Here is a 22,737-nt window from a genome sequence, read left to right as displayed (position 1 = left end):
GAAACTGTCGATCGTATACTTTCGACGCCAATGAAGTGGTCGACAATAGTGATGGGATTTGCACGCGAGACAATGAAGCCCCCAGTCCGTAGAACCCGTCTGGGGGTTGAAATATGGGGCACGAATCACGCCCATGAAGCGCCTGGGATTAGAGCATCTTCCATCGAAGGGATCCTCAGTTCTAGGTGGTCCCGGGTTCCTTTCGCCTATCCTGCGAACAGACAACTTCGAATTATAGGCCTTCAGTCTCTTCGATACCATTTCCGAAACGTACTCTTCCATCGAGCTGATGGTTCCGTGGATGTCAATTCCCTTCTGCTGCACTGCGGAATAATCGAATAGAGTTTCGCGACGCGGCCGCTTGAGGTCTCGGGGCGAATAGCGGCCAGGGAAGCTTTTCATGCAAGGTAAACTTGCTAAATGTTTAGTCTCAAGGCCAAATTTTCGAATTGCCTCTGGTCGTGTCAGGGGGCAGTATTCAGGACTTTCGGTGAAGCAGAGGAAGCAGACGCGACGACAAGTCACCAGATACAAGTATCCACCGAAGTCGCCACAGCTGTCACACTCGGCTGTAGATAGTCTTTCATACAGGTCCTGGCATGAAAAGAATCGCGCACTCTCTATGTTGAGGCTCCCACGAATTGACGCGGGGACATGGGTGATGATGCGCTTGTACTGAGGAATCGAGTTTGTGACGAGTCTTGCTCTATTGTTGACGCGTCGAAAATCGGCCAGGGACTGTATGTCAAGCCGGATGAGTGTCAAGTGGATGATTTCAAGAGGGAGCGTATCAAGAGGCCCAAGCCCGTAGCGTGGGGGCAAGAACTGGAATTGGTCATCCAAATGAGAAGGATCGTCCATATCATCCAGTGTGTTGTCCTGGATATTGAGAAAAATGTATGTTGATTCGCTTATCTTTCGAATTAACGACATATCGCTCGCGGGCTATCAGCGTATGAACCTTGTGTGGTTTAGAACGCATTGGCAGTTAAAGGAGCGCAATGATTTTAGGTTTATTGGGTAGCTAGGAAGCAACAATCAAGCGAGAGGAATCAGCAAGAGCAACAGGAATGGAAAGAAGCTCAGTGTGATGGGTTTATTTAGCGAAGATCACATGCCAGTTTATATGGACCAATCAGAGAAGATGAGAGCTGTGTTGATCCTACAGGGGTCCTAAGGAATGTTTAATATATACATCAGGCAGAAAATACCTTTGATCAATAGCTACCTCTGGTCGTATAGCTACCATTAGATACATGGTTAGGTGAATATATCTGTGAATATCTTCAAGAAATCAGTCATCGAAGAAGGGAGCCGAATGTAGTAAGAGTATCAACGTACTGATCACAAAATTTCCCTAGAATCCCTGTAGAACAAGGATTGTATATAGAAGAAATATGGCATGCTTTGAGTCTGGCGGAGCTGAAATTTTCAGTAGAATATTAATTACTTCTGCTTGCTACTGTTCTGTCACTTCAAGACTTTGTTCCAAGCCCAATGTCAGGTTTTCATTGTGGCCTATTAATGGGACAAAGAGCGGGATTCACTCAGTCTCAGACAATCACATAATCAAACACTCGAGTATAAAGCGGCCGTTTCCTCGTCCTTGATGTATATCTAAATCACAGCGACATTCCAGTTCGTTTGAACAAGATTGGATCCCAGTCACCCTGACCATTGATCCTCTTCTCTTTTATATCTTCCCAGTTTGTACGATCCTAACCACCACCACCAGTAGTATGCCTACCTTGCAAGAGCTCGAGGCTAACTGCAAAGTTGTCTACTTATCAGAGACCTACAGCGGAGTCTGGCTTGGTCCAGAGCGGCATAACACCGTCGTTCTCCCCGTCCTAACGCCTCGAGGGCCCGTCAACAACCACAACAATGTCTACTTGCCCATGAGTTGCCATCCCACCCTAAAGCGAAAGTATCTGCCATCTAGATCGTTCTCAGCCGAGAACCCACTCGCTGCGGATACCGTGGTATGGGTAGGTATGGATCTCGATATCTTCATGTGGAAGCGTTCGCCGCGAGACTTTCTCCTCGCATTGAGGCAAGCCATTAACCTCGACCGGGTGATTGTCACCGCGGTGCCGGAGAATGAACAGCGACACTCGCGTGTATTTTGGATGCAGATGCGCGGGTGTTTCCCGAACCACAGCCATGTTCTGCTCGCTGCAGAGAGACATGCGGACTTGTTGAAAGATCTGATCAGCACTGGTCTTGTAAGTGTCGTCGATGAAATGTAAGTGTTTATACCCAGGGTGTTCCTGTTTATTAGGTACGTGGAGTCCTTGACTCTGCTCATTCTTTTTATGCAAAACTGCTTGAGTTGAAGTCGTAGTTCTTAGTCAAAGAGTGCCTGGGCACTGCGGAAAACGAATTTTGATATCAGCCGTCTACAAATCATGATTTTTTCTACATATAGCATAATCTGTTTCACCTTTTCTTTCTTCAGACCCACATCTTCAGTTCGTGTATCCTTGGGGTCAAAGATTCTTGACACTTCCCCCAGAGATAGTCCCTTTGTCTCCGGAAAAAGGAAATAAACAACATTATATCCCGGTCCAGCCGGCGAAGTCCTTCATCTCTGAACCAGTCCTTGTTCGTATTTCTCTGTAGGAACTTGATATTGTCAGGTGGCATCTTGGGATATGGTGCTGGATCCATAATGCGATCTAACGGGTCCCTTCCCAAGGCCAGTATATAAGAGATTTGCAGGAACGTCGACGCATGTTCTATCCTCAACGAGCTTTATATTCTAGAATTTGCAAGTCGACAAAGTCCTGCACTCGACAAGGGATTGTGAACATTCTTGCCAACTTCGTATGTGTAAGGGAGTCCAACAGCGTGACCAACTCCTGATCGAAAGCCCGGAATGAAGGGAGGAATGGATATCCGGGGTCTGTTGCAGGATCCGGTGCCAGTACATGAGCTTCATCTGAACATGAAGCAAGCAGCTGTAGCTTTTGGTGGAGGCCTGGGTTCCTCCAATATGCAACCCAGGATCGAGCCGAGCTATAGAGCTGATCTGGTGCAGACCCTACCTAGTACTCGTCGGCCGAGGCATCTTCAAGTAGGGAAGCATACCGATTCCCCAGTCCACAGAATCCTTCGCACTGTTCCCCAACCTCCCGGTTCTTTTCCAAGATCTCTTCGAGGCTCCAAGCAATTCTCTCCGCACCAAGCCTAGCGCCCTCGAGGTTCGGGGCTCCGGGGCCCAGTCGCAGTCCTGCCATTCGCCCCGTCATGAACAGGGGCACGTCGTCCCTCCACATAAGATCATCAGTTAGACATGGCAATCCCTCTTTGACCTCGACGGGGTACTGCTCATTGATGCGGCTCAGCAGAGGCATCTCAAGCACGTTTGCGCGGGCTCCGGTCGCAAAGTAGATATAGTCGATGGGAGGAAGATTCGGGATCGGTGGATCGGTTTCCAGCATCCAGGTCTTTGTGTCGGGATTGTACTTGTGGGATGTGATCACAGTACGCGGATGGATGGAGGCACGGTTACGTGTGGCGTGTTCTCTGACGGTCTTCACGTAGCGAGGTGTGATGCTCCCACCGTTACGAGCGGTCTTCATCATCTCCAGCCGTTCTATTTGAAGAGATGGGATGGTTAATTCAATTCAAGAATCCAACTTAAACTTGTCCCAATGGCTGGAAGCTCACCTTCGTCCGTATCTGCTGACCAGAATGCGGCTTTCTCCCAGTTTTTATATTTACCCATCCAAGGTAGACTAATATCGAAGTGCTTCACTGTGCCATAATGTCAATAACACTTCGGTCAAGCCAATGCTGCTCTGGGAAGACCGACCTTTCATTTCGGAGCGCATTAAGAACCATACTTTAGTCACGCCCTTGCGTACAGCCATGTCAACGATCTGCGCCGATGACAGCCCGCCGCCGACAACAACCACGTTGGTCTCCTGTCGCCGTTGTATCTTTTGGCGCACATTATGGCTCGGGAAGCTCTTGATTTCCATACTATGACAGCATGCGTTCGCACCTTCTTCCTCGCTTGAGGGTCTCCAAGGAAAGATCTTGGCCAACCCAGCTCCACCAGCCCCGATGGCGAGCACAACTGATCGACTGTAGAAAGATTGTCCCGTGGAGGTTGTCACTGTAAAGATCTTTGAATTTGGCACAGGCGCGCCCGTGTTATCAGGAAGATAATCATAGGAAAGATCCGTGACCTCGCGCTTGAGGATCTGACCTGGCTCGTCGAGGCCATACCGCTCGATGATGGAGGTGCAATAGTCGGCAAAGAGACCTGTTGAGGGGGAGAAGTAGTCTTTGCGGTCTCGCTCGTCTATTTCAACTCCTCCGATAGTTCTTTTCGACAGAAAGATCGTTAGCTCAGCTCGCGTCCCAACTCAGATGAAACCTCAGGAACCCAAGAGCAAAAGCCATGACTTACTGAGACTTCCCACCTTGACGTCTCTTCTTTTTCTTATGCTTGCTCATTTCCTTCCCAACGCATCCCGAGATCTCCCACAGGTCATTCTCTCGCCCCATCTCCTGCGTATACGCCAGCATCCCGTCTCGATCACCAGGGTCGACATGGAAGAACATCGGACTCCGAAGCTGCTGGATCTCCAGCACGCGAAAAGCGTTGTTCCACCGCTGCATCCACTGGTCCCCCGATCCATCCAGCACGAGCGTTGATATCGACGTTGCCGAAGAAGCGGAGGTCGACGAGGAAAGCGACGGCACCGACGAATTCGAGTCGGCAGATCCTCGGCGCTGTGCATGATCTGACTGATCCTTATTGTCGCAGGGACATCTTTGGCCGCGGTTCCATTTCTCAGCGCGGACGCTATTTTTCTTGGTGCGGCCTGCTTGTACGAGCTTCATCTTGCCGGTGTGTTTCTTGATCCAGTGGTAGCGCTGGTGTTCTTCGTCGGTGAACATGGCGGATGGTGTCTCTTCGTGGAGACGGGCAGCGACTGCGAGACCGCATGGTCCTGCGCCGATGATGATTACATCGTGGATTTCGCTTTCGGGGGTTGGGGTGGAGGACATCCCGGTGGTAATTGAGGCGGAAGTGAAAACTATGCGGGGATGGCAACAGAAAGGGGCGTGAAATGTATACAGAGAGCCAAGACTCATTAAATTCGAAGGAATTGCTCTTTATATGTAGCACTGAGGTTTGTAGTCCCGCTATCTTCTGCAATGTCCTCACGTACCCGTTTGGCCATCGAGGTACTCTCTCCCCCAAGGTCCTTAGGGCTTCACTCGCGAGTTGCATCAATGCCAGAAGGGGGGTGGACGCAATACTCCACAGTGTCGGGCGCTATTTGGATCGTCGACTGGGAGCTGTCAGGCCATGAGGACCTTGGAGGAGGCTGGTTCTGTTTAGTTGGAGCAGTCCTGTCCGTTCTCACTGAGAATCGAGAAGAACAAGTAGGAATACACACAGAAGCAATCGAAGAATCCGGAATGACCAGCAGGGATTGCAGAGAAAAAGAATGAATAGGTCATTGAACGGAAATTAAATTACTATCAAAACACAATGGGGGAATAACGAAAACCGCAGTAGCCGCCGCAAAAAGACCCTGAGCCGAATGTAATGAACCGAAAAGAAAACATCAAAGCAAAGCAGCCAGCAAGAAAAGCATCCATGGGACACAAAACTCCAAATCAAGCGGCAACGCCTCCATTCCCTGCGCCAATCCCATGCTAACACCTATTTATGCCATCTCTTCGTCTTGCTCTCTGTATTCCTCGCGCGAGAGACGCCGCCGCCTTCCCGGCGATGCCAGGCATCATGGGGCCAGACCCATCCGCGAACACGCTTCGCATCTCGACGCTCGCCGATCTGCGGCTCAGGAATCCATTTGTCTTTGGGCTCGGAGAGAATGCGTTGCCGGGTCAGGGCACCAGGCCCGCCAACATTGAGGTGGGCGGACGGTTGGTCGGGGAGGGGTACTGACTTTGACAGCATAAGGAGGAAGTAGAGGGCCATGCTTGCGGTCATGGGAACCGAGAGACCGTCCTCTGCGGGTTCTGGCTCCGGAGCTGGAGACTGATACCGAGAGTGAGAGTAGGACCCATGAGAAGACGAGGAGAATGATCGTGCGCTGATAGGGGTTGCCAATGGCGGAGCATCGCGTGGTGTGGGCTGCTGTGTCGCGGCGGTGTTGAGGGGAATCGGGGCTGCAACTTCGAAATACCCGAAGTAAGGGACGTCACAGTCGTCGTCGCAGCCAGCGCGTACACAGATGAGTTCGATTTCTGTTATGATGAAGCCGTATCGACAGGAATGCTCGCGCATGCACCGCTGCAGGTGTGCCAGTCCATTCAGGTACTCGACACGGCGGTGTGGTGCTTCATTGCGCATTGCCGAGTTCCACCGGTCGAAACTCTTGACGATACCCACGAGTCGTCCACGTGGTAGTCCAGAGCTTGTAAGTTCCATGTCTGTGGCATAGTTTGCCAGGAAGTGTGGGTGTCCATAATTCTTATGACCTGTGTGGCGCATATCTGGCGCCACATAGAGCTGTAGATGCTCGGGTCCCTGGGACACAGCTAGTGCAGCATTGACACGCGGTGCGTAGATATCCCGAACAAGGCCGACCAATGCGGATTCCGAATCTGGTGCCAAACGTGTCGGTGCGACCATGACGGGAGGAGCCAGGTACCCTGGGATCTCGGTCTTCAGAAGCTTGGTGAGCCCGCGAATCGAGTCAAATGTGGCAAGTGAAAAGGAGGACCAGTTGCGGAGATTGCGGATATCCCACCAAAAGTAATCATGCATGCCACGAGTTGGAATAACACTGACGTTCCGGACAATGTTGATTGCTTGGGTTGGGGAAGTCAGGTAGGAAAGCAAGTTGGTCGATGGAGGCGTCCGATCCTCGTGGGGACTCAAGAGAGCCACCGGTGATACCTGCGCTCCACAGGCCCGCCCGTAGCTATACGGAGGTGCTGGAACCGTCAATGGATTCGGCACTCGCACTGGAGCACGTGGTGGCATATCCAGCGTCGTTTGTTGAGGGTTGGATTGATAAACAACAATGTTGGGAGTCACTGGCGTAACTGGCGTAGTGGGTGTCGTATGTGCATGCATATGCGGCACATATTTGGGGAGCTGCCGGTAGGTAGGATATCCATACCGGTTCAGGGTGGCCTCGTCAATGCTGGAGGTTGATACAGATCGTGAGTGGCCTCCACCAGCCTTCCGCTTGTGCGAAGGAGTGACGGTCACTGGAGACGACAAGGCAGAGTAACTCTGCTGGCCGATAGTAACAATCGGCGAGATCGGAGACGCCAAGGGCACTTGATCCACCGCATCCATGCAGTTTCGCTGGACTGGCGGCCGACTGGGAGGGTAAGGGACAAAGCCCGGCGGATTGCGAGTATTGGACAGAACCCGGCGGTGGCGCAGAGGTCCACCGGCAGACACAGGTTCAATCACAATATCCTGAGGCCGAATTTTCGGTAAGAGAGCCGGCCCATGGTGGTGCCGAGTTGGCGACGTGTTAGGGCTCGTGTTGCCCGTCATGGTGGACCATGGGGAGGATTCGCCAGAATAGATGGACGAACTGGACTCATTACGACTGTGGCCAGACCCAGTGTACACCTCGAGAGGGACAGCAGGCGGCGTCGTTGGCTGGTAGCGAGCGTATTGCAGAGACATGATGAGATGACGGTGGCTGTTCAGCGTGGTCAAACGTCTTCTTGTCACAGCAAGGTGAAGCCAGCTGCCACGAGAGAAGAAACGAGTGTCGTTTAAGGTGAGGACCAATGAAGGACCAAGCAGGCCAGTCAGATCAGAACACCTTCCGCGTAGAGAGACAGAGACATGAGTTCCAAGGCGAATGCTTGGGATATTAAATGTTGCGCGACGAGCACCCTCAAACAGCCGAGCATGATGCATATAAACATGAACAAGCAGGGCCCACTGACGAACCTAAGCGGATCTGAACAACCTGAAACATGGAGAAGGGCTCCATTCTGACGCCAACGGAGGCTCCAATTCTTTTTTTGGGATCTTCGTCTCCGATCTAGAGGAATGCCTGCCACGCGATGAAACACGAAACTGCCGACCATCGTGCCTGGGGTCGCGCGACAGGGGAATTGAAACCGCGAGAATGGAGACTGTCTGGGGGATAGTGCGGTTTCAGCGGACAGTCGCGCGTTAAGGTGTTGCTATATTTTGCATCAGCTTCGATGCCGTTCTTCAGATCCCTTGTTAGGCTTGGTGTGGCTGCAGAGTGATCGAACGCTTCTAAATTCAGTAACAATTAGGTCGCAATTCCCAGGTAATTAGCGGCGTCACAGATGTGAGGCGCGACCCCTAGGGGGAGCGCCATGCCTCAGGAATCGCCGCGGTGGGCGGTTAATGCGGAGCAAGATAAAAATAGCCTGGGCGTGTGCTGCGACAGCGCAGGGAGGAAGAGGCAGCAAGCAGCAAGCAGCAAGTAGGGGGGAGGCAGAGAGGAGTCGGAGTGTGATGATCGAGGTCGGCGGCTGCAGATGTATGTCGAGTCTCAAGTACGCGCCGGGCGATCGGCGTCACACACCACACCCCGAGCTTCCTGAGACGACAATGTCCCATAATTAGCAGAAGATCATTCCACGTTTCAGGCCGGAGGAACGTCGCTAGGAGTAAAGCGGCAATTTGATTGGCACAATATTGATATTTCATATTATTAATTCCAAGGTTATCTGGAGAAGAGAAGTCCAGACTATCTGATCATCAAATTCATTCCGCCAGCGGCGAAAAATCGCAAAAGAAAACGAAACAATGTGAAAAAGGCAAGAAAAAAACTTAGCAAGGCGGCCCTTGCATGGTCTATACCGACAAACATCAAAACGCTGGGGGAATCTTTTGTAAACCGTCTAAAAAAGGGTCATGTCCAACGGCAAAAGAAAGGCACGCAAGGTTGGCTTACGCCTTGATCTCGTACTGGCGGCGGAACATGTCGTCAACCGCGGTGAGGTAGTAGACACCGGCCTGCAGAGTCTCCACGCTGCCGGAGGGCTTAAAGTTCTTCTGCAGGTGGGCGTGCTCGCGCAGCTTGCACATATCATCGTATGCCTGGGGGGCAAGGACGGTACGGGAGTCCAGGCGGTTCTTCAGGTCGAGCTTCTCAGCCATCTCGGAGACATCGCCGACAATCTTGGCGCTGAACATGGAGCTGGCCAGACCACTGCCGTAGCTGAAGAGACCAATGCGCTTGGGCTCGCTGGGGGAGAAAGTGACGTGGCTCAGCAAGCTGGCCAGGCCGGCGTAGACGGTCGCAGTGTACATGTTACCGCAGAGGGTAGCAACCTGGAGACCGGGCTGAACACGCTCGGCAAATCGCTTCTTGGTCAAACCCATGAAGGTCTTCTCGACAGCCTTGTCGGTCAGGGAAGCGGCATAGTCGAGGTCACGCAGCTCGGGGGCGACCTCGGCGAAGGCGGGGTGGGAGGGGTTGGCTAGGAAGTCATTGTACAGCATGCGAGCAAAGGACTTCTGTACCAACTTGCAGGTCGGGGCATGGTAGAGGATGTAGTCAAAGCGGTCGAGACCGGTCTGGGACTCGTCGGTGGTGCCATTGGTGCCATTCTGGTTGGCCTTGAGGGTCTGCTCACGGGCGTTGTAGGCCTTGTAGCAGGCATCGACGGCCTCGGTGTAGCACTTCAGCGAGAAATGACCGTCAACAACGGGGTACTCGCTGGTCAGGTCGGGCTTGTAGAAGTCATATGCGTGGGTGAGGTAAGAGGCACGAAGACCGGGCTCGAAGACAATGGGAGCATCGGGACCGATCAGTATGGCAACGCAGCCAGCACCACCGGTGGGACGAGCGGCACCGGCAGCGTACAGGGCAATATCACCGCAGACCACGACGGCATCGCGGCCATCCCAGGCGGAAGACTCGAGCCAGTTGATGCTGTTGAACACGGCGTTGGTACCACCGTAGCAGGCGTTGACGGTGTCAACGCCCTCGATGTTGGTGTTGCCGTGGGGGGCAAACAGCTGCATGAGCACCGACTTGACCGACTTGGACTTGTCCAGCAGGGTCTCGGTACCGACCTCGAGGCGGCCGACGGACTTGGGGTCGATGTTGTACTTGCGCATGAGAGAGGAGAGGGTGGTCAGGGACATGGAGTAGATGTCTGTCAGGACGCCATTAGTACGCTCTCTCATTGGAGGGATTGGGAAATGCCACTGGGCCAGTACATACCCTCACGGTCATCACAGAAGCTCATCTTGGTCTGGCCGAGACCAATGGTGTACTTGCCCGCGCTCACGCCATCGTACTTTTCCAGCTCCACCTGGTCAACACACTACGGAGGAAGTTAGCATTTTGTCTTCCGGGTTAATTTCCATGGGAGAGAAAAAAGGGGGGGAGACGAACCTGAGAAGGGAAGTAGACCTCAATGGCCTTGATGCCGATGTTCTGGGGACGGGCAGACATGGTGGGGGAGGGGTAGATTCTTCAGGGGCGAAAGCAACACAACAACACAGACAAAGGGAGATAGAGGGACGAGTCGAGGATTCGAGGGAGGGAGAATGATCGAGGAATTGGCGGAGACGAGGAACGAGTATAAAAGGGGATGTTGTGTACTCGGATCTACCGTGTACGATCAGTCACCGCGTGCCTTTTTTTCTCTCTGTTGTTTTTTTTGGAGGTGGGGAAATCCACCCGCAAGGAACAAAGGACAGTCAATCGTCTTCCTTTGAGCCGAGATGCTGCTCGCAACGTTCTCATGAGAATCCCATGCAGAGCTGTCAGTCTACCGGTGCTTGGTACCGGAATGGCCCCTCTAGCGCGGTGCTAGAACTGCCAGGAATTCAGGATCCGTGGGAGTACTATACAATCGCAGTGATGGATTCTCAGTCACCGACTTTCCACCATCGCCGCCACTGCCGTTCGTACATATCATCCTCCCTGCAATGCACTCTGTTCTCTTTTAGTCTTGCATTCGAAGGATCTCATATCGATCCTGCTTGCATCGTGCAGAGCCGACTGGCGGCTACCGTGTACAATCCAGTCTGTCATCTTATCAGGGCGTATCCACCACTATCCACCTTGGCGAACGCGAATCACTCGTTTCTTTGCGTGGAGCTCATCCGTTCGCCTCCGTCACTAATGATGGAGTATGGTGGCATCACTTCGGATGGCCAGGACCGTACCTGGAGCTGAAATCGAGTCGGATGTCTCGTATACCTGGGTTTTGACAGTACTTCACTTCGTTCACCGGCGAACTTGACAGTGCCGATGAATTCCTTATCTAGAAAGGGGGCGTGGGCACTCTAAACTCGACTCGAGCTGGTGCCGGACAATGGACCATGACCAAGAGGAACAAAACTAGAATTTCTCCTCAAAAAGGCATGGCGGTCCCGACGTGGGTGTTGCGACGCGCGTTAAGGCAGAGAGAAGTGTAGGACAACGAGCAAGTGAACGCAGGCGTGGGTCGCTGCGCCACGAGTCCGGGGGTTCGTTGGATCCGGAAAGGCAGACACAACGCTCTCCGTCACTCTTCAACTCCAACCTCCACCCATCTCCTCCCCGCTATCTCTCATCCATACGTTGGGGATGATGTGGCACACTCGTTTTCCTTTCTTGACAAGCAGATCATGATCTTCCGGACCGCCGCATCCGCGCCCTCCGCTTGCCACGGCTCCAGAGCCTACCCCGTTCCACCATGGGCGACGATAAGTTCGAATACCAATCCCTCCCTATCCCCTCCTACGAGGAAGCCACCGCCCAACCTTCCTCCTCGCGCTCCGATCTAGGCGATGGCGACGGCAATGGCCACGACAACGATGTCGAACGTCAGGGGCTTCTCGGTCGCAATGCCTCTCGGTATCAGCCCCCAACGGTCGAGTCCGCGCGCAACAGTCTGGATGACCTCGCCTCATCGGCCTCGGGCTCATCCCGAGGCTCGGTAGACGAGCTGCGGAGGGAAATTGATCAGATGGATGTGGATGACTCCGCACAAGCATCCTCGAGCAACGGCCGCCCTCGGCTACGACACCATTTCTCTAAACGACTCTCCAGTCTGACACGAACGCTTTCCGCCATCCATCGACCTCTACAACGATACCTCCCCAGCCTGCCAAACTTCCGCGTTACCATCAATCTTGAGAATGCCCGCTTTCGCATGAGGGAACAAGGTTGCATTTTGCTACTCCGAGTCTTCGCTTTGCTGCTAGTCGTCACGTTGGTCTACGTCTTCTTCATCGGGGACATCTTCAACCTCAACAACCGGATGGTGATGGGCCAGTCGTACAGCCCATCTTCCGTCGAGAACTTTGTTCAGGGTCATATCAACCAGACCACTATCGCCGAGAATCTGAAGCGAATCACCAGCTTCCCCCATGTCGCCGGTACCGAAGGCAGTTTCGTGCTTGCAGAATGGATGGAGCAGGCATTCCACCGGGCTGGGTTCGATGAAGTAGCGCGAGAAGAATTCCAGGTCTACCTGAACTATCCCCGCAGCGATGGCCGCAAGGTCGCCATCATTGCTCCCTCTTATCTCGCGTGGGAGGCCACTCTCGAAGAGAACGATGCGGCAACCCTCACGTTCCATGGACATTCCAAGTCCGGAAATGTGACGGGGCCTTTGGTATACGCAAACTTCGGGTCGCGTGAGGACTTTCAATTACTTGCCGACCGGGGTGTCTCGCTCAATGGCTCGATTGCTCTTGTCCGCTACTACGGAACCGAACCAGATCGCGCTCTGAAGATCAAGGCTGCTGAACTGGCCGGGGCGGTTGGCTGCATTATATATTCGGATCCATCTCAGGATGGTTTCAGAAAGGGCCTAGCTTATCCAAAGGGGCGGTATATGCCTGCGGATGGTGTGCAGAGAGGAGGTGTCAGCCTGATGTCTCAGGTGGTCGGCGATGTTCTCAGCCCTGGATTTGCATCCACCCCCGGGGAGAAGCACAGACTGTCTCCGAAAGATAGTCCTGGTCTTGTTCAAATCCCCAGCCTCCCGATCGCCTGGAGTGATGCCCAGCGGCTCTTGCAAGCCCTCGAAGGCCACGGCTCTAAGGTCCCGGAGGGGTGGGTTGGGGGTGTGCCCAATGTTCAAGAATGGTGGACGGGAGACCACAGCTCCCCGACCATCCATCTGATGAACCTGCAAGATGAAGTGGAAAGGATGCCCATCTACAATGTCCACGGGACGATTATAGGACTCGAAGAACGCGATAAGAAAATCATTGTTGGCAACCACCGAGATTCATGGTGCACGGGCAGTGTTGACCCTGGTAGTGGCACGGCAGTCTTTCTGGAAGTGGTGCGAGTCTTTGGTGAGCTGCTCAGTTATGGCTGGCGGCCACTCCGCACCATCGAATTTGTCAGCTGGGATGGAGAGGAATACAATCTCATCGGCTCCACTGAGCATGTCGAAAAGAATGTGGAGAGCCTTCGGACGAACGCCTACGCTTATCTGAACGTCGATGTAGGCGTGTCTGGACCCGACTTCCGTGTCTCGGGCTCGCCGGTTTTCGAGCGTTCGGTCCTTCAGATTCTAGGCCGCCTATCTGACCCCTATGCCAACAAGACGCTCAAAGACATCTGGGAAGAAAAAGGCACGAAGCTGGAACCCCTCGGTGCCGGGAGTGACTACGTCGCGTTTCAGGACATAGCGGGTACCTCCAGTATTGACTTTGGGTTTGAAGGCGAACCTTTCCCTTATCACAGCTGCTATGAATCCTACGACTGGATGGTCAAGTTTGGGGACCCGGAATTTCAGTTTCACAAACTCCTCGCTGAGTTCTGGGGGCTTCTCCTGCTAGATATTTCTGAGAGCCCCATGCTTCCCTTTGACGTGGAAGCCTACGCAAAACACATCACCGGCTGGGTGCATAATTTGGATGAATTTGCCCAATCTAAAAGTGCTGACGTTGATTTGCAAATATTGTTCGACGCTGCGGCGGAGCTTGAGGCCAATGCTGAACGGTTTAACGAGTGGGCCCAGGTTTGGCACGACAATGTCTGGGGCTCCGGTGGCTATGAGAGCAATGTCATGGCGATCCAACGAATGAACCACAACGTACGGATGGCGAGCTTCGATACCCATCTACTGGATCTCGAAGAAGGCGGTGGTGTAAGTCATCCTTCCAAGCTTGTTCCTTCCGTGACACCAACTTACATTGACTCTGCAGATTCCTAACCGCACCCAATTTCGTCATGTCGTCTTCGGCCCCGAGCTATGGTCTGGCTACAATGCCTCGATCTTCCCGGCTGTTCGGGACAGCATCAACGCAGGCAATTGGTCGCTTTCTCAGCATTGGGTCAACCGGGTCGCCAACACCATTCATTACGCCAGTAACAAACTCCTGTACTAATGTATTCTATCATCACTCATCTCCTACATGATCTCTCCCTTCTGCATACTCCACACGCTTCCCTCTCTCCCCCTGACATTTTCCTTCCATTTCTGATCCGAGCATTGTACAGCCTGGCTTGGGTTGGATTATTCGCATCTATATCTGTCGGTCTCCGCATATTTGGCAAGATTCTGTTTTGGCGTCCATCATACACTACTCGAATGACGCTCTTCGAAGCGGCTTGCGCCCATGATAGAATTAAGCACCTTGATATCAATACATACTCTCATGAACTCCGAGGTTTCCATTCCATCTGTATACTTCCAAGTCTCCGAGCCGCTTTTCGGCCGTGCGCGGGCCGAGCTCTTGCGTGGGGCGATCCGCCTCCACTCGCCCTTATCAAGCTCACACTCACTCCAGGAGTCTTCTGCCTGGAAAACCGTTGAACCTCCTCTGCATTGCGTCTGCATCGAGGAAGAAGCAGTACCACAGGACAGATGACTGCCCAGAAGCGCAAGTGTAGCAGCACAAGGACACTAGCTTCAACTAAACGCCACCGTTGTACAAAACCCGGTTGCGGCAAAGCCTTTACTCGACTGTCCCACCTCCAACGCCATGCACTGAATCATTCCGAAATCCATTGGGTATGCTCCCGCTGCAATGCCCCATTCAAACGGTTAGATCTCCTGGGTGAGTTCTAGCCTACTTTCTGAGATGGGGAATCCCGCAATGGTTGCTGAATAGCGGATCTAGAGCGACACAAGGCCCGCCATCTGGCCAAAGATAGTCTGGCTGGTGGATCGGGGCTGGGGATGCTGCAGACTCGCAGGAAGCATGTCTCCGGCACTTTTCTCCCCGCTGATGTGTCCGGCTCCAAAGCACCATTGCACACCAGCAAAGACACGGCGTTGTCTCTTCCACTTCCTCACCTCGCCAGTGTACCGTCGTCTGATCAGTCCAGTAATGCGATTGCCTCGTTGAATGAGCAGTCTACTCCGACCGCTCAGCAAGATGGTACTGCAAATCACATTGGGGAGAATCTCCCCGAGCTGCCCGAGTCTATCTTCGATGGAGAACTATCAGCCATCAGGAATCCCTCCATGAATCTCTGTGAACTGGGAAACATATACTACGATACTAGTTTTGACTCTGTGCATTTCGATGTAATGGGTCTTGCATGCTCTCCGCCACAAATTGCATATGAGTCTCATGGTTCAAGTCCAAGTCCTCTCGAGCCACAGGCACCCCTTTTCAGGCAACGCTCTCGCAGTGTGAATTTTGAGGCGATGCAGCCTCCGTTATCATCCATCACGGTCGAGGAACCCGAGAACCACCGGCAATTCAGGTTGCAAAGGCCTATTGGAAGCCCCCCAGCAGTACTCAGTAACTCGGCAGTATGAAAGACAGTATATCCTTATTCACAGTTCATGGACTGATTTGCAGTATCACACTATAGCTCTTACCTTTGCGAGCCGACGGTTTGCAGAAGCGGGGACTAGAAGTTCCCACACAACGTCTTGATGGAATAACAACAGAGAGACGAGTTGAGGGAGACAACAACGTCTATACTCCGAGAGAGGGATGGGACCTGGAGCTTCTCCCTGTCAAGCGCCATGAGATTCTTAATCTTCTGGCTGAGATTCGACCAATCTATCCCAATGGTTCACCAGTGGATGGTGAAGTGGCCGAGCTGTCCCTGGATGCCATGCAAGAATACATAGACTTGTTCTTGCGATACTTCAACACATCGTACCCCATGGTCCACATTCCTACCCTCGACATGACCAACGCTGAACCCATATTGTTGTTATCGATGATTACTCTAGGCGCGACTTACAAGAATAAAGACTCGCACCAGGTGTCAGTTTGTCTTTATGATGCCATCGTGCCATACATCTTGAGTGGGTTGATGAGTATCCCAATCCCGGACCTGTCCACTTTGTAGGCTTTCTTGATTTTGGAATGCTATGGAATGTACCGTGCCGGGCCTTATCAACAGGAGAAAGCAATGCTTATCCACACCCTGCTTTTTAATGTGAGTATCAGCCGGCTCATTCAGAACTTATCCTCACGGTAATTTTAGGCTATCCGGCGAGTCTCTCGATATCATGTTTGCGGTGGAATCATGCTTCCTAGTCATCTCACTCACCACGAAGCCGGGTGGAGGGAATTTGCTTACGCAGAACAGTACAAACGGTATCATCCCATCTTGTACCTGCTGATTATCAAATGACATATCGCTCAGATTCCCAGGCTTATTCTCCTCGTCTTCATGTGGGATACTCAAAATGTCTCCTGTTACTCTTTCATGCCTAGTATGTCCACCCACACCATTCAAGTCCCGCTCCCCTGCGCACCAGAAATCTGGAGCGCAAGCACGGAATCCATCTGGCGCCGGGTGAAAGGATCGTATCCCAAGCCGCTGAATTTCAATGAAATGGTCAAACTCCTCATCGAAGATGGTGAAGCTATACATGCCAACCATCCACTCGACGGACTCTCGCTCACCCTCATTCTCCACGGCCTTATGTCTATGTGTAACGACATGGTCCATTTCGATAATCGGTCCATATACCTAAGCGACGTGGAAAAGGACGAAATTTCTTGGAAACCCTGGCGTAAACGCATGATCCATGCCCTGGAGACTTGGAAAGCTTGCTACGACATATACATCATGACCACGCTGCAGGGGGTGCAGGACCAGGAGGACCCACGCATGTACGCCAATCACCAGGCGGAGAGCGTCACATTACTGGCCCTCTACCACGTGGCACATATTGTCATCAACTGCGAGATCCGGCATCTCCAAGCTGCGGCGGGCATGAAGGCCATATTTGGGCATATCGTGACCTCTGCTGATCGGGTGGAGAGTATCCAGTGGGTGAAGCAGTGGGTGACCACGCACGCCGCCGCGGCGGACCATGCAGCCTGGCACGCAGCGCAGATGTTCCGCGAGGGACTCTTGTATCTGAAGAAGTGGGATGCGAAGGGTGAATTCCATTACCCGTGGTGTTTTGTGATTGGGACATTGACATGCTGGGCCTTTCATCGGTTTGGTGGAGAGGACATGCAGCCTTCGCTGTGTGCGCACCGGAGAGGAGCAGAGATGACACAGGAGCAGTCCCAGGCGCTGATGAATCAACTTGTCTCACTGATGGCATCTGTGTCGACGGTGGATGTTCGACGTACGCTGCAGAAGTGCTGTACGCATGGCTTGTCCAGGGAAGTCGCGCGGTATTTGAAAAATGTACGGTGGACGGCGGCATTTGAAGCCATGAAGCTGTTAGAAGGGCTATCTGATGCTGATTCTTTATGAGATTTTACTATCTGGTCTTCGATTATCTCGACAGTTGTTTCAAGCAATTTGGTGGTAGATATACTGGCACACAAAAAGCCTTCAACACCACACCTCCATTATGCACTTCTCGAATATATTCACAGAGTTATCGAGCTACATATGGAGTTACACATGTAGCCACGCGAGATAGACAATGGAAAGTAGCGAAAAGTAGCAGTCGGGAAGGGGGCTCAACACTTTGGCTTGATATACCGTACCAAATCCATAGGACCGTAAAAATGCAAAATACTACAGACTGTTCATCGTCCCGCCTGGTCTTTCTCCTCGTAGATCCGTCTAGGTCGGTTTCCTGCGCCTGACGTGGCTCCGATAACCTCCTGGATAGTGTCCCACTTTACCCACTCTTGCCCCACGCAAGATTTCCCCCATCTTCAAGTATGCATGTTAGCTACTCATGTTGGACTACTTATCAGGGGCATTGATGGCTTCCTTCATATAGATATATATACCTATCAGCTACCATCCGTATTCCAGGGTTGCACTTGGGAATTTCAGCATACTTAATCTTCACCATGCAGTCTGGAGTGCATGCCGAGGTCATTGTGATTGGAACTGGCATCGGGGGCCTGGCAGCAGCCAAAACCTACCTCGAGCTTTCTCCAGAGACAGATCTGCTGCTCATCGAAAAGGTGATTCAATCTCAATCCTCGTCGGTCTGCAAGCAGCTCTAACAACAGATAACAGCGACCCGATCTAGGAGGTGTCTGGGCTGAAGAAAACTGCTACGAAGGCCTTAAAACCAACAATCTCTATGGCACCTATGAGTTCTCGGATTTTCCCATGGACAAGAAGTACGATGCACGCCAGGGCGCACATTCCCGGCTTCGTCTTGAATCGGTACTTCAACGACTTCGCAGACCATTTCGATCTACGCCGGCGTATCAAATTCAACACTCGAGTGATGGTAGTGGAGAAGTTGCCGCAGGGCTGGAAACTCATGGCGGAGCTGAAAGACTCTACCAGGAGTGCGCCTCTGCTGTATACATGCGACAAGCTCATTGTCAGCAGTGGGCTGGCGTCCAATCCTAACCCGATCTCGCTTGCTGGACAACGCGATTTCGGAAAGCCGGTCATTAACCACGCGCAGCTTCGAGATGAAGCAGCACAGCTAGCACAGGATCCCACGGTCAATCAGGTGGCTGTGGTTGGCGCGTCGAAGACGGGATATGATGCGGTGCAACTCATGGCTTCGCATGGGAAGAAGGTCCAATGGATCATTCGAGAATCGGGCGGCGGTGCAGTGTGGATGGCACCGCCCTGGGTGAAAGTCGGCGGTCGCCTCATGCAGCTCGAGCATCTCGCAACCACGAGGTTCTTCAGCTGGCTCAGTCCGTGTATCTGGGGTGACTTTGATGGGTTCGGTTGGGCTCGGAAGTTGCTTCACCGGACTCGACTCGGACGATGGATGGTGCACGAGTTCTGGGAGAAGATCCGAATGGATATGATTGATTTCAACGGATATCGAAAAGAAGAGGCATTGAAGCACCTGGAGCCCCAGGAAAGGTAAGTCATCCCGATTATCCCAATCGTCTGCTCTTTACTCATATGGAGCAGTCTCTTCTGGTCCGCCCGCGTCGGCGTCTTGAATTACCCATCTGATATCCATGACTTTCTCCGTTCGGGCCAAGTTACAATCACCAGGAAAGATATCGACCGTCTCTCGGCTGCTGGGGGCATCCATTTTGCCGATGGAACAACCATCGAAGCAGATGCCCTCATTGCCATCACCGGCTGGAACCTCGCCCCGGCCATCAAATACAAGTCGACCGGCCTCCCAGCCGGCCTCAATGTCGCCCTAGGCATACCAAGCAGCGACCTTACTGCCGATGACGAAGCCCTCTGGAATGGCCTCGATGAACAAGCAGAGAAGACAATTCTCCACCAGTTTCCCTACCTCCGACATCCTCCCTCGGCGAAGATTCCCTACAAGCAGACGGTCTCTCCCTTTCGTCTATACAGAGGCGTTGCTCCTCCCGGTCTAACCACCCATTCGGACCATTCCCTCGCCTTCATGAAGATGGTACACAGTACCAGCAACATGGTATTGGCGGAAACCCAGGCTCTCTGGGTGTACGCGTATTTGAATGGGAAGATCAACATTGATACCAAGGAAGTGTATCAGGAGACCGCACTGATGAGCCGGTTTGGTAAGTTGCGATATCCTTGTGGATTTTCCTCGTGGTATCCGGAGTTCGTGTACGATGTCATTCCATATGCAGATATGCTACTGACCGATGTGGGAGTGCGGAAGAGGAGGAAAGCGACATGGTGGAAGGAGGTTTTTGAGGAGTATACCATTCATGACTATCGGGGGCTCAATCGAGAGTGGAAGATGGCTCAGCATGGAGAGAAGAAGACAGCGTGAGGGAAGAGGTGGGATTTGGTTTGGCATTCTGGTTATCTTTATGTATTTACTATATATCGCTTTCTTTGACAACCCCCTCGAATGAATGAGATGGGTGATATTGAAGGACAGCACTGTGGAAACGAGTTTGATCAACGACCTAAGCCAAATTGCAAGCTATCTACATGGTTGGGAAGACGGTCTGCCAGACCGCTCATGCGTGGCCTATGATGGGAAACAAGTATAGGCGTCTTGGTCTTGTTTGTGGTGTTCTTGGACTTTGGCAGCCCAATTTAGTATAGCAGCTGAATCCGGGCGTTGTTGGTTCTCTTTGTCTGGAGCATCATCATGGCCAGTATCATGAAACCTCAATAACATTGGCGGTTGCCACATTCAGGGTATAAGTCAGTAGTAAAATGACCGATCTCATTTCCCTTCAACTGCGATACCTGGACATACCTTATCAGATAACTGGGCAGGTAGACGGTCGACGGTTGTTCAGTGGATGGAGTTATCAACCAGGCAAATATTCTAAACATCGGGTAACGGCGAATCCACCGCCAGCAAGGACGGATGATCCGCAAGGCTCTGCCAAAACCCTGCTTCGAAATCCCACAAGTCCTGGCTCAACAAAGCCGCCCAGTCGTCCCCAGCCTCATCGTGGCTCGGTTCCTGTGGCCCCTGCACCGCATCTGAGTGGAAAGAATCCAAGAACCGCTGAATGGTTTGCGTGGCTTTAGAAAGCAGTGCATAGTTTGGGTCTCCAGGTCGGACAATCGTCCCTATCTGCACCTCTGCGACAAAGACGCTCAGATCTTGGAGAATCTTGGTGCGTGAAAGGCCGTGTGTCGTGTGGGAGTGATGGTTGAGAAGTGCGAGGAGAATGATCCCTGCTGCTGGTAGACCGTAGTATGCAACCTAGCAGCATTGTCAGACGGTGCAGGAATTAGTTAAGTAGACGTCTCATATAAAAAAGAGGATATCATACCTTCCAGATCAGACCTGTTCCGGCATTGGTGAGCTGGTCGCGTAGAAGGATGATTTCCACTACCAGGGCAAGCATCTGGCCCGCTGTCTCAATAATTGGAATGTCAGGCTCCGTGAGAGTGTTCAATAGCAGAAGGCGGAGTAGAAAGAGTACGTGCAAGTGATTGAGCCAGACATGAGCGAGAAAATCTCGTTCGAATGGGCTCTGTGCACACTGCTTCAGACTGCTCTCCAACCGAAAATGAGCTGGCAGCGCCTGCCACTGACCCTGAGCTCTCCGTTCAATTGCACTACAAGTTCATCAATTCCTGTTTCACGGGTTGTAACTTCAGGAATGGGTTCGATCTCACCTCGCCCTTTGCGCACAGGCGACATCTTGCTTATTCTGGAGTAATTCCCAAATTTCCTCTTTCAAATAAGCACAGAGCGCTGACCAGCGAGTATCTGCCCGGTATCCGGGCCTCGTATCCGGGTCCCACGCATCAGTGTTAGAACTATTGTCATGACCATGGCAGGATGGAATTTGAAAGTGACAGAACCGCCTATTCATCCGTGGCGGTCTTCCGAGGAAAATGGCAATGTTCTTATCTGCGGAATAGATCCTAGCAAAAGCGGCTTTGCGTAATTCCATGAGAAATGGTGGGATTCCAGGTTTTTCTTGAATATTCTCATGGTAGCCCAATGCAAAAGTTGAAGAAATCACGTCGCCGAGTTTTCGCCACGAATGATAACCTTCAGAGATTAGCTGAGTGCCGTACTAGAAGAATATGAGGGACACACTTTGATCGCCGTCAACGTATGAATGAACGATGAAGTTCTCATACTGCACAAGCAACTGCAGATCATTGAGACAGTCCAGAGAAAGGGAAATCTCGAGTGCAAAGTCGCTCAGCTTGGTTGACAGTCGTCTCAAGCTGTATTGCTGCTCTTCGGTTGTAAAGAGCTCTGGGAAAAACGGGATATCAATTGTCGCGCGACTAACAGCTGCGAAGAAAATACCGAGTGTCTCCCAGCGACAGTTGTGGTCTAGAAACTGGGTCGAAAAGCTGGACAGATCGGTGTGTTCGTTGAAGTGCAGCGGTCGAGCGGAGTTCTGCAGCAGACATCGAGCGTAGACCAGGTGCCAGTCATCATCATGCGACGCGAAGAGCTGGCTAAGGCTCTCGGCACATTGGGCAACGAAGGGTTCTGCCAGAGCAAGGTTGGCTCCCTTGGCTAACCAAAATGTCACCAAGTCCTTCATAGCAGAGAGCGGGTAGGTATTCAACAAATGCCGCAGGACATCTGCGCCCTGCAGCAACAGGTGATTATCTCCAACCCATTCGGGACCCAAAGCTTCAGGTCCCGTTGCATGAGCTCCCGCAGCATGATCGCCTCCGTCCGTAGTGATATGCTTGAAAATGGCAGCATGGCTGGATGGTCCCAGATACCCTGGATTGGGGTATGGATTGCGCCTGGGACTGAATGACGGCGATGGATCTGGTGCACGCGGACTGCGACAGAATTGATCAGTATGCAAGCTCAAGGCGCAATCGCGAAAATCTACCTACCTCGGCTTTTCAACCCGCTTCCTTTTGAATGGCGTGGTGCGGTAGATACACACCCCCTTCGTCCTCCTGCAGCGCGTACAGACTGGCTGCTGGTGGTCGCAGGCCAGTTTCGCTTTGCGACAGGCCTCACAAGCCGCCAGTCGCGAGGCCATGATCGTCGCGCGTTGCAGCGGAGTCTTGTCCGCTGGGAAGAAAGTCTCGGCTACCGCCGGGCGTC

General features: G+C 52.5%; 10 protein-coding genes across 10 annotated transcripts; 6 read left to right on the top strand and 4 right to left on the bottom strand.

The window, feature by feature from the left end:
* Window positions 1–30: 30 nt before the first annotated feature.
* Window positions 31–334, top strand: N7459_001053 (uncharacterized protein; the record flags this gene model as incomplete). Its single annotated transcript, XM_056940238.1, has 2 exons — window positions 31–195; window positions 239–334. 2 exons carry the CDS (start codon window positions 31–33, stop codon window positions 332–334), a joined length of 261 nt encoding a protein of 86 aa, XP_056804518.1.
* A 1,405-nt stretch (window positions 335–1,739) lies between these two features.
* On the top strand, window positions 1,740–2,249 carry N7459_001052 (uncharacterized protein; the record flags this gene model as incomplete). The annotated part of the gene is made up of 1 exon (XM_056940237.1): window positions 1,740–2,249. The coding sequence occupies one exon, from the start codon at window positions 1,740–1,742 to the stop codon at window positions 2,247–2,249; it is 510 nt and encodes a 169-aa protein (XP_056804517.1).
* A 798-nt stretch (window positions 2,250–3,047) lies between these two features.
* On the bottom strand, window positions 3,048–5,025 carry N7459_001051 (FAD binding domain protein; the record flags this gene model as incomplete). Its single annotated transcript, XM_056940236.1, has 4 exons — window positions 3,048–3,598; window positions 3,673–3,759; window positions 3,818–4,335; window positions 4,421–5,025. 4 exons carry the CDS (start codon window positions 5,023–5,025, stop codon window positions 3,048–3,050), a joined length of 1,761 nt encoding a protein of 586 aa, XP_056804516.1.
* Window positions 5,026–5,689: 664 nt separating this feature from the next.
* N7459_001050 (uncharacterized protein) lies at window positions 5,690–7,642 on the bottom strand (the record flags this gene model as incomplete). Its single annotated transcript, XM_056940235.1, has 1 exon — window positions 5,690–7,642. The coding sequence occupies one exon, from the start codon at window positions 7,640–7,642 to the stop codon at window positions 5,690–5,692; it is 1,953 nt and encodes a 650-aa protein (XP_056804515.1).
* A 1,254-nt stretch (window positions 7,643–8,896) lies between these two features.
* Window positions 8,897–10,412, bottom strand: erg13 (hydroxymethylglutaryl-CoA synthase; the record flags this gene model as incomplete). Its single annotated transcript, XM_056940234.1, has 3 exons — window positions 8,897–10,110; window positions 10,179–10,281; window positions 10,353–10,412. The coding sequence occupies 3 exons, from the start codon at window positions 10,410–10,412 to the stop codon at window positions 8,897–8,899; spliced, it is 1,377 nt and encodes a 458-aa protein (XP_056804514.1).
* Window positions 10,413–11,643: 1,231 nt separating this feature from the next.
* Window positions 11,644–14,299, top strand: N7459_001048 (M28 family metallopeptidase; the record flags this gene model as incomplete). Its single annotated transcript, XM_056940233.1, has 2 exons — window positions 11,644–14,058; window positions 14,117–14,299. The coding sequence occupies 2 exons, from the start codon at window positions 11,644–11,646 to the stop codon at window positions 14,297–14,299; spliced, it is 2,598 nt and encodes an 865-aa protein (XP_056804513.1).
* Window positions 14,300–14,941: 642 nt separating this feature from the next.
* On the top strand, window positions 14,942–16,226 carry N7459_001047 (uncharacterized protein; the record flags this gene model as incomplete). Its single annotated transcript, XM_056940232.1, has 3 exons — window positions 14,942–14,957; window positions 15,035–15,675; window positions 15,738–16,226. The coding sequence occupies 3 exons, from the start codon at window positions 14,942–14,944 to the stop codon at window positions 16,224–16,226; spliced, it is 1,146 nt and encodes a 381-aa protein (XP_056804512.1).
* Window positions 16,227–16,598: 372 nt separating this feature from the next.
* On the top strand, window positions 16,599–17,597 carry N7459_001046 (uncharacterized protein; the record flags this gene model as incomplete). Its single annotated transcript, XM_056940231.1, has 1 exon — window positions 16,599–17,597. One exon carries the CDS (start codon window positions 16,599–16,601, stop codon window positions 17,595–17,597), a length of 999 nt encoding a protein of 332 aa, XP_056804511.1.
* Window positions 17,598–18,151: 554 nt separating this feature from the next.
* N7459_001045 (uncharacterized protein) lies at window positions 18,152–20,004 on the top strand (the record flags this gene model as incomplete). The annotated part of the gene is made up of 3 exons (XM_056940230.1): window positions 18,152–18,292; window positions 18,337–19,142; window positions 19,194–20,004. The coding sequence occupies 3 exons, from the start codon at window positions 18,152–18,154 to the stop codon at window positions 20,002–20,004; spliced, it is 1,758 nt and encodes a 585-aa protein (XP_056804510.1).
* A 510-nt stretch (window positions 20,005–20,514) lies between these two features.
* N7459_001044 (uncharacterized protein) lies at window positions 20,515–22,672 on the bottom strand (the record flags this gene model as incomplete). The annotated part of the gene is made up of 5 exons (XM_056940229.1): window positions 20,515–20,901; window positions 20,972–21,260; window positions 21,321–21,702; window positions 21,751–22,463; window positions 22,521–22,672. The coding sequence occupies 5 exons, from the start codon at window positions 22,670–22,672 to the stop codon at window positions 20,515–20,517; spliced, it is 1,923 nt and encodes a 640-aa protein (XP_056804509.1).
* Between the last annotated feature and the right edge of the window lie 65 nt (window positions 22,673–22,737).

This window comes from Penicillium hispanicum (assembly GCF_028827665.1).
Source record: "Penicillium hispanicum strain IBT 35686 chromosome Unknown utg000001l_segment0_segment0, whole genome shotgun sequence".
Taxonomy (NCBI): domain Eukaryota; kingdom Fungi; phylum Ascomycota; class Eurotiomycetes; order Eurotiales; family Aspergillaceae; genus Penicillium; species Penicillium hispanicum.
Note: the sequence above shows the minus strand (reverse complement) of the source record. Positions and strands in the feature narration are given on the sequence as shown.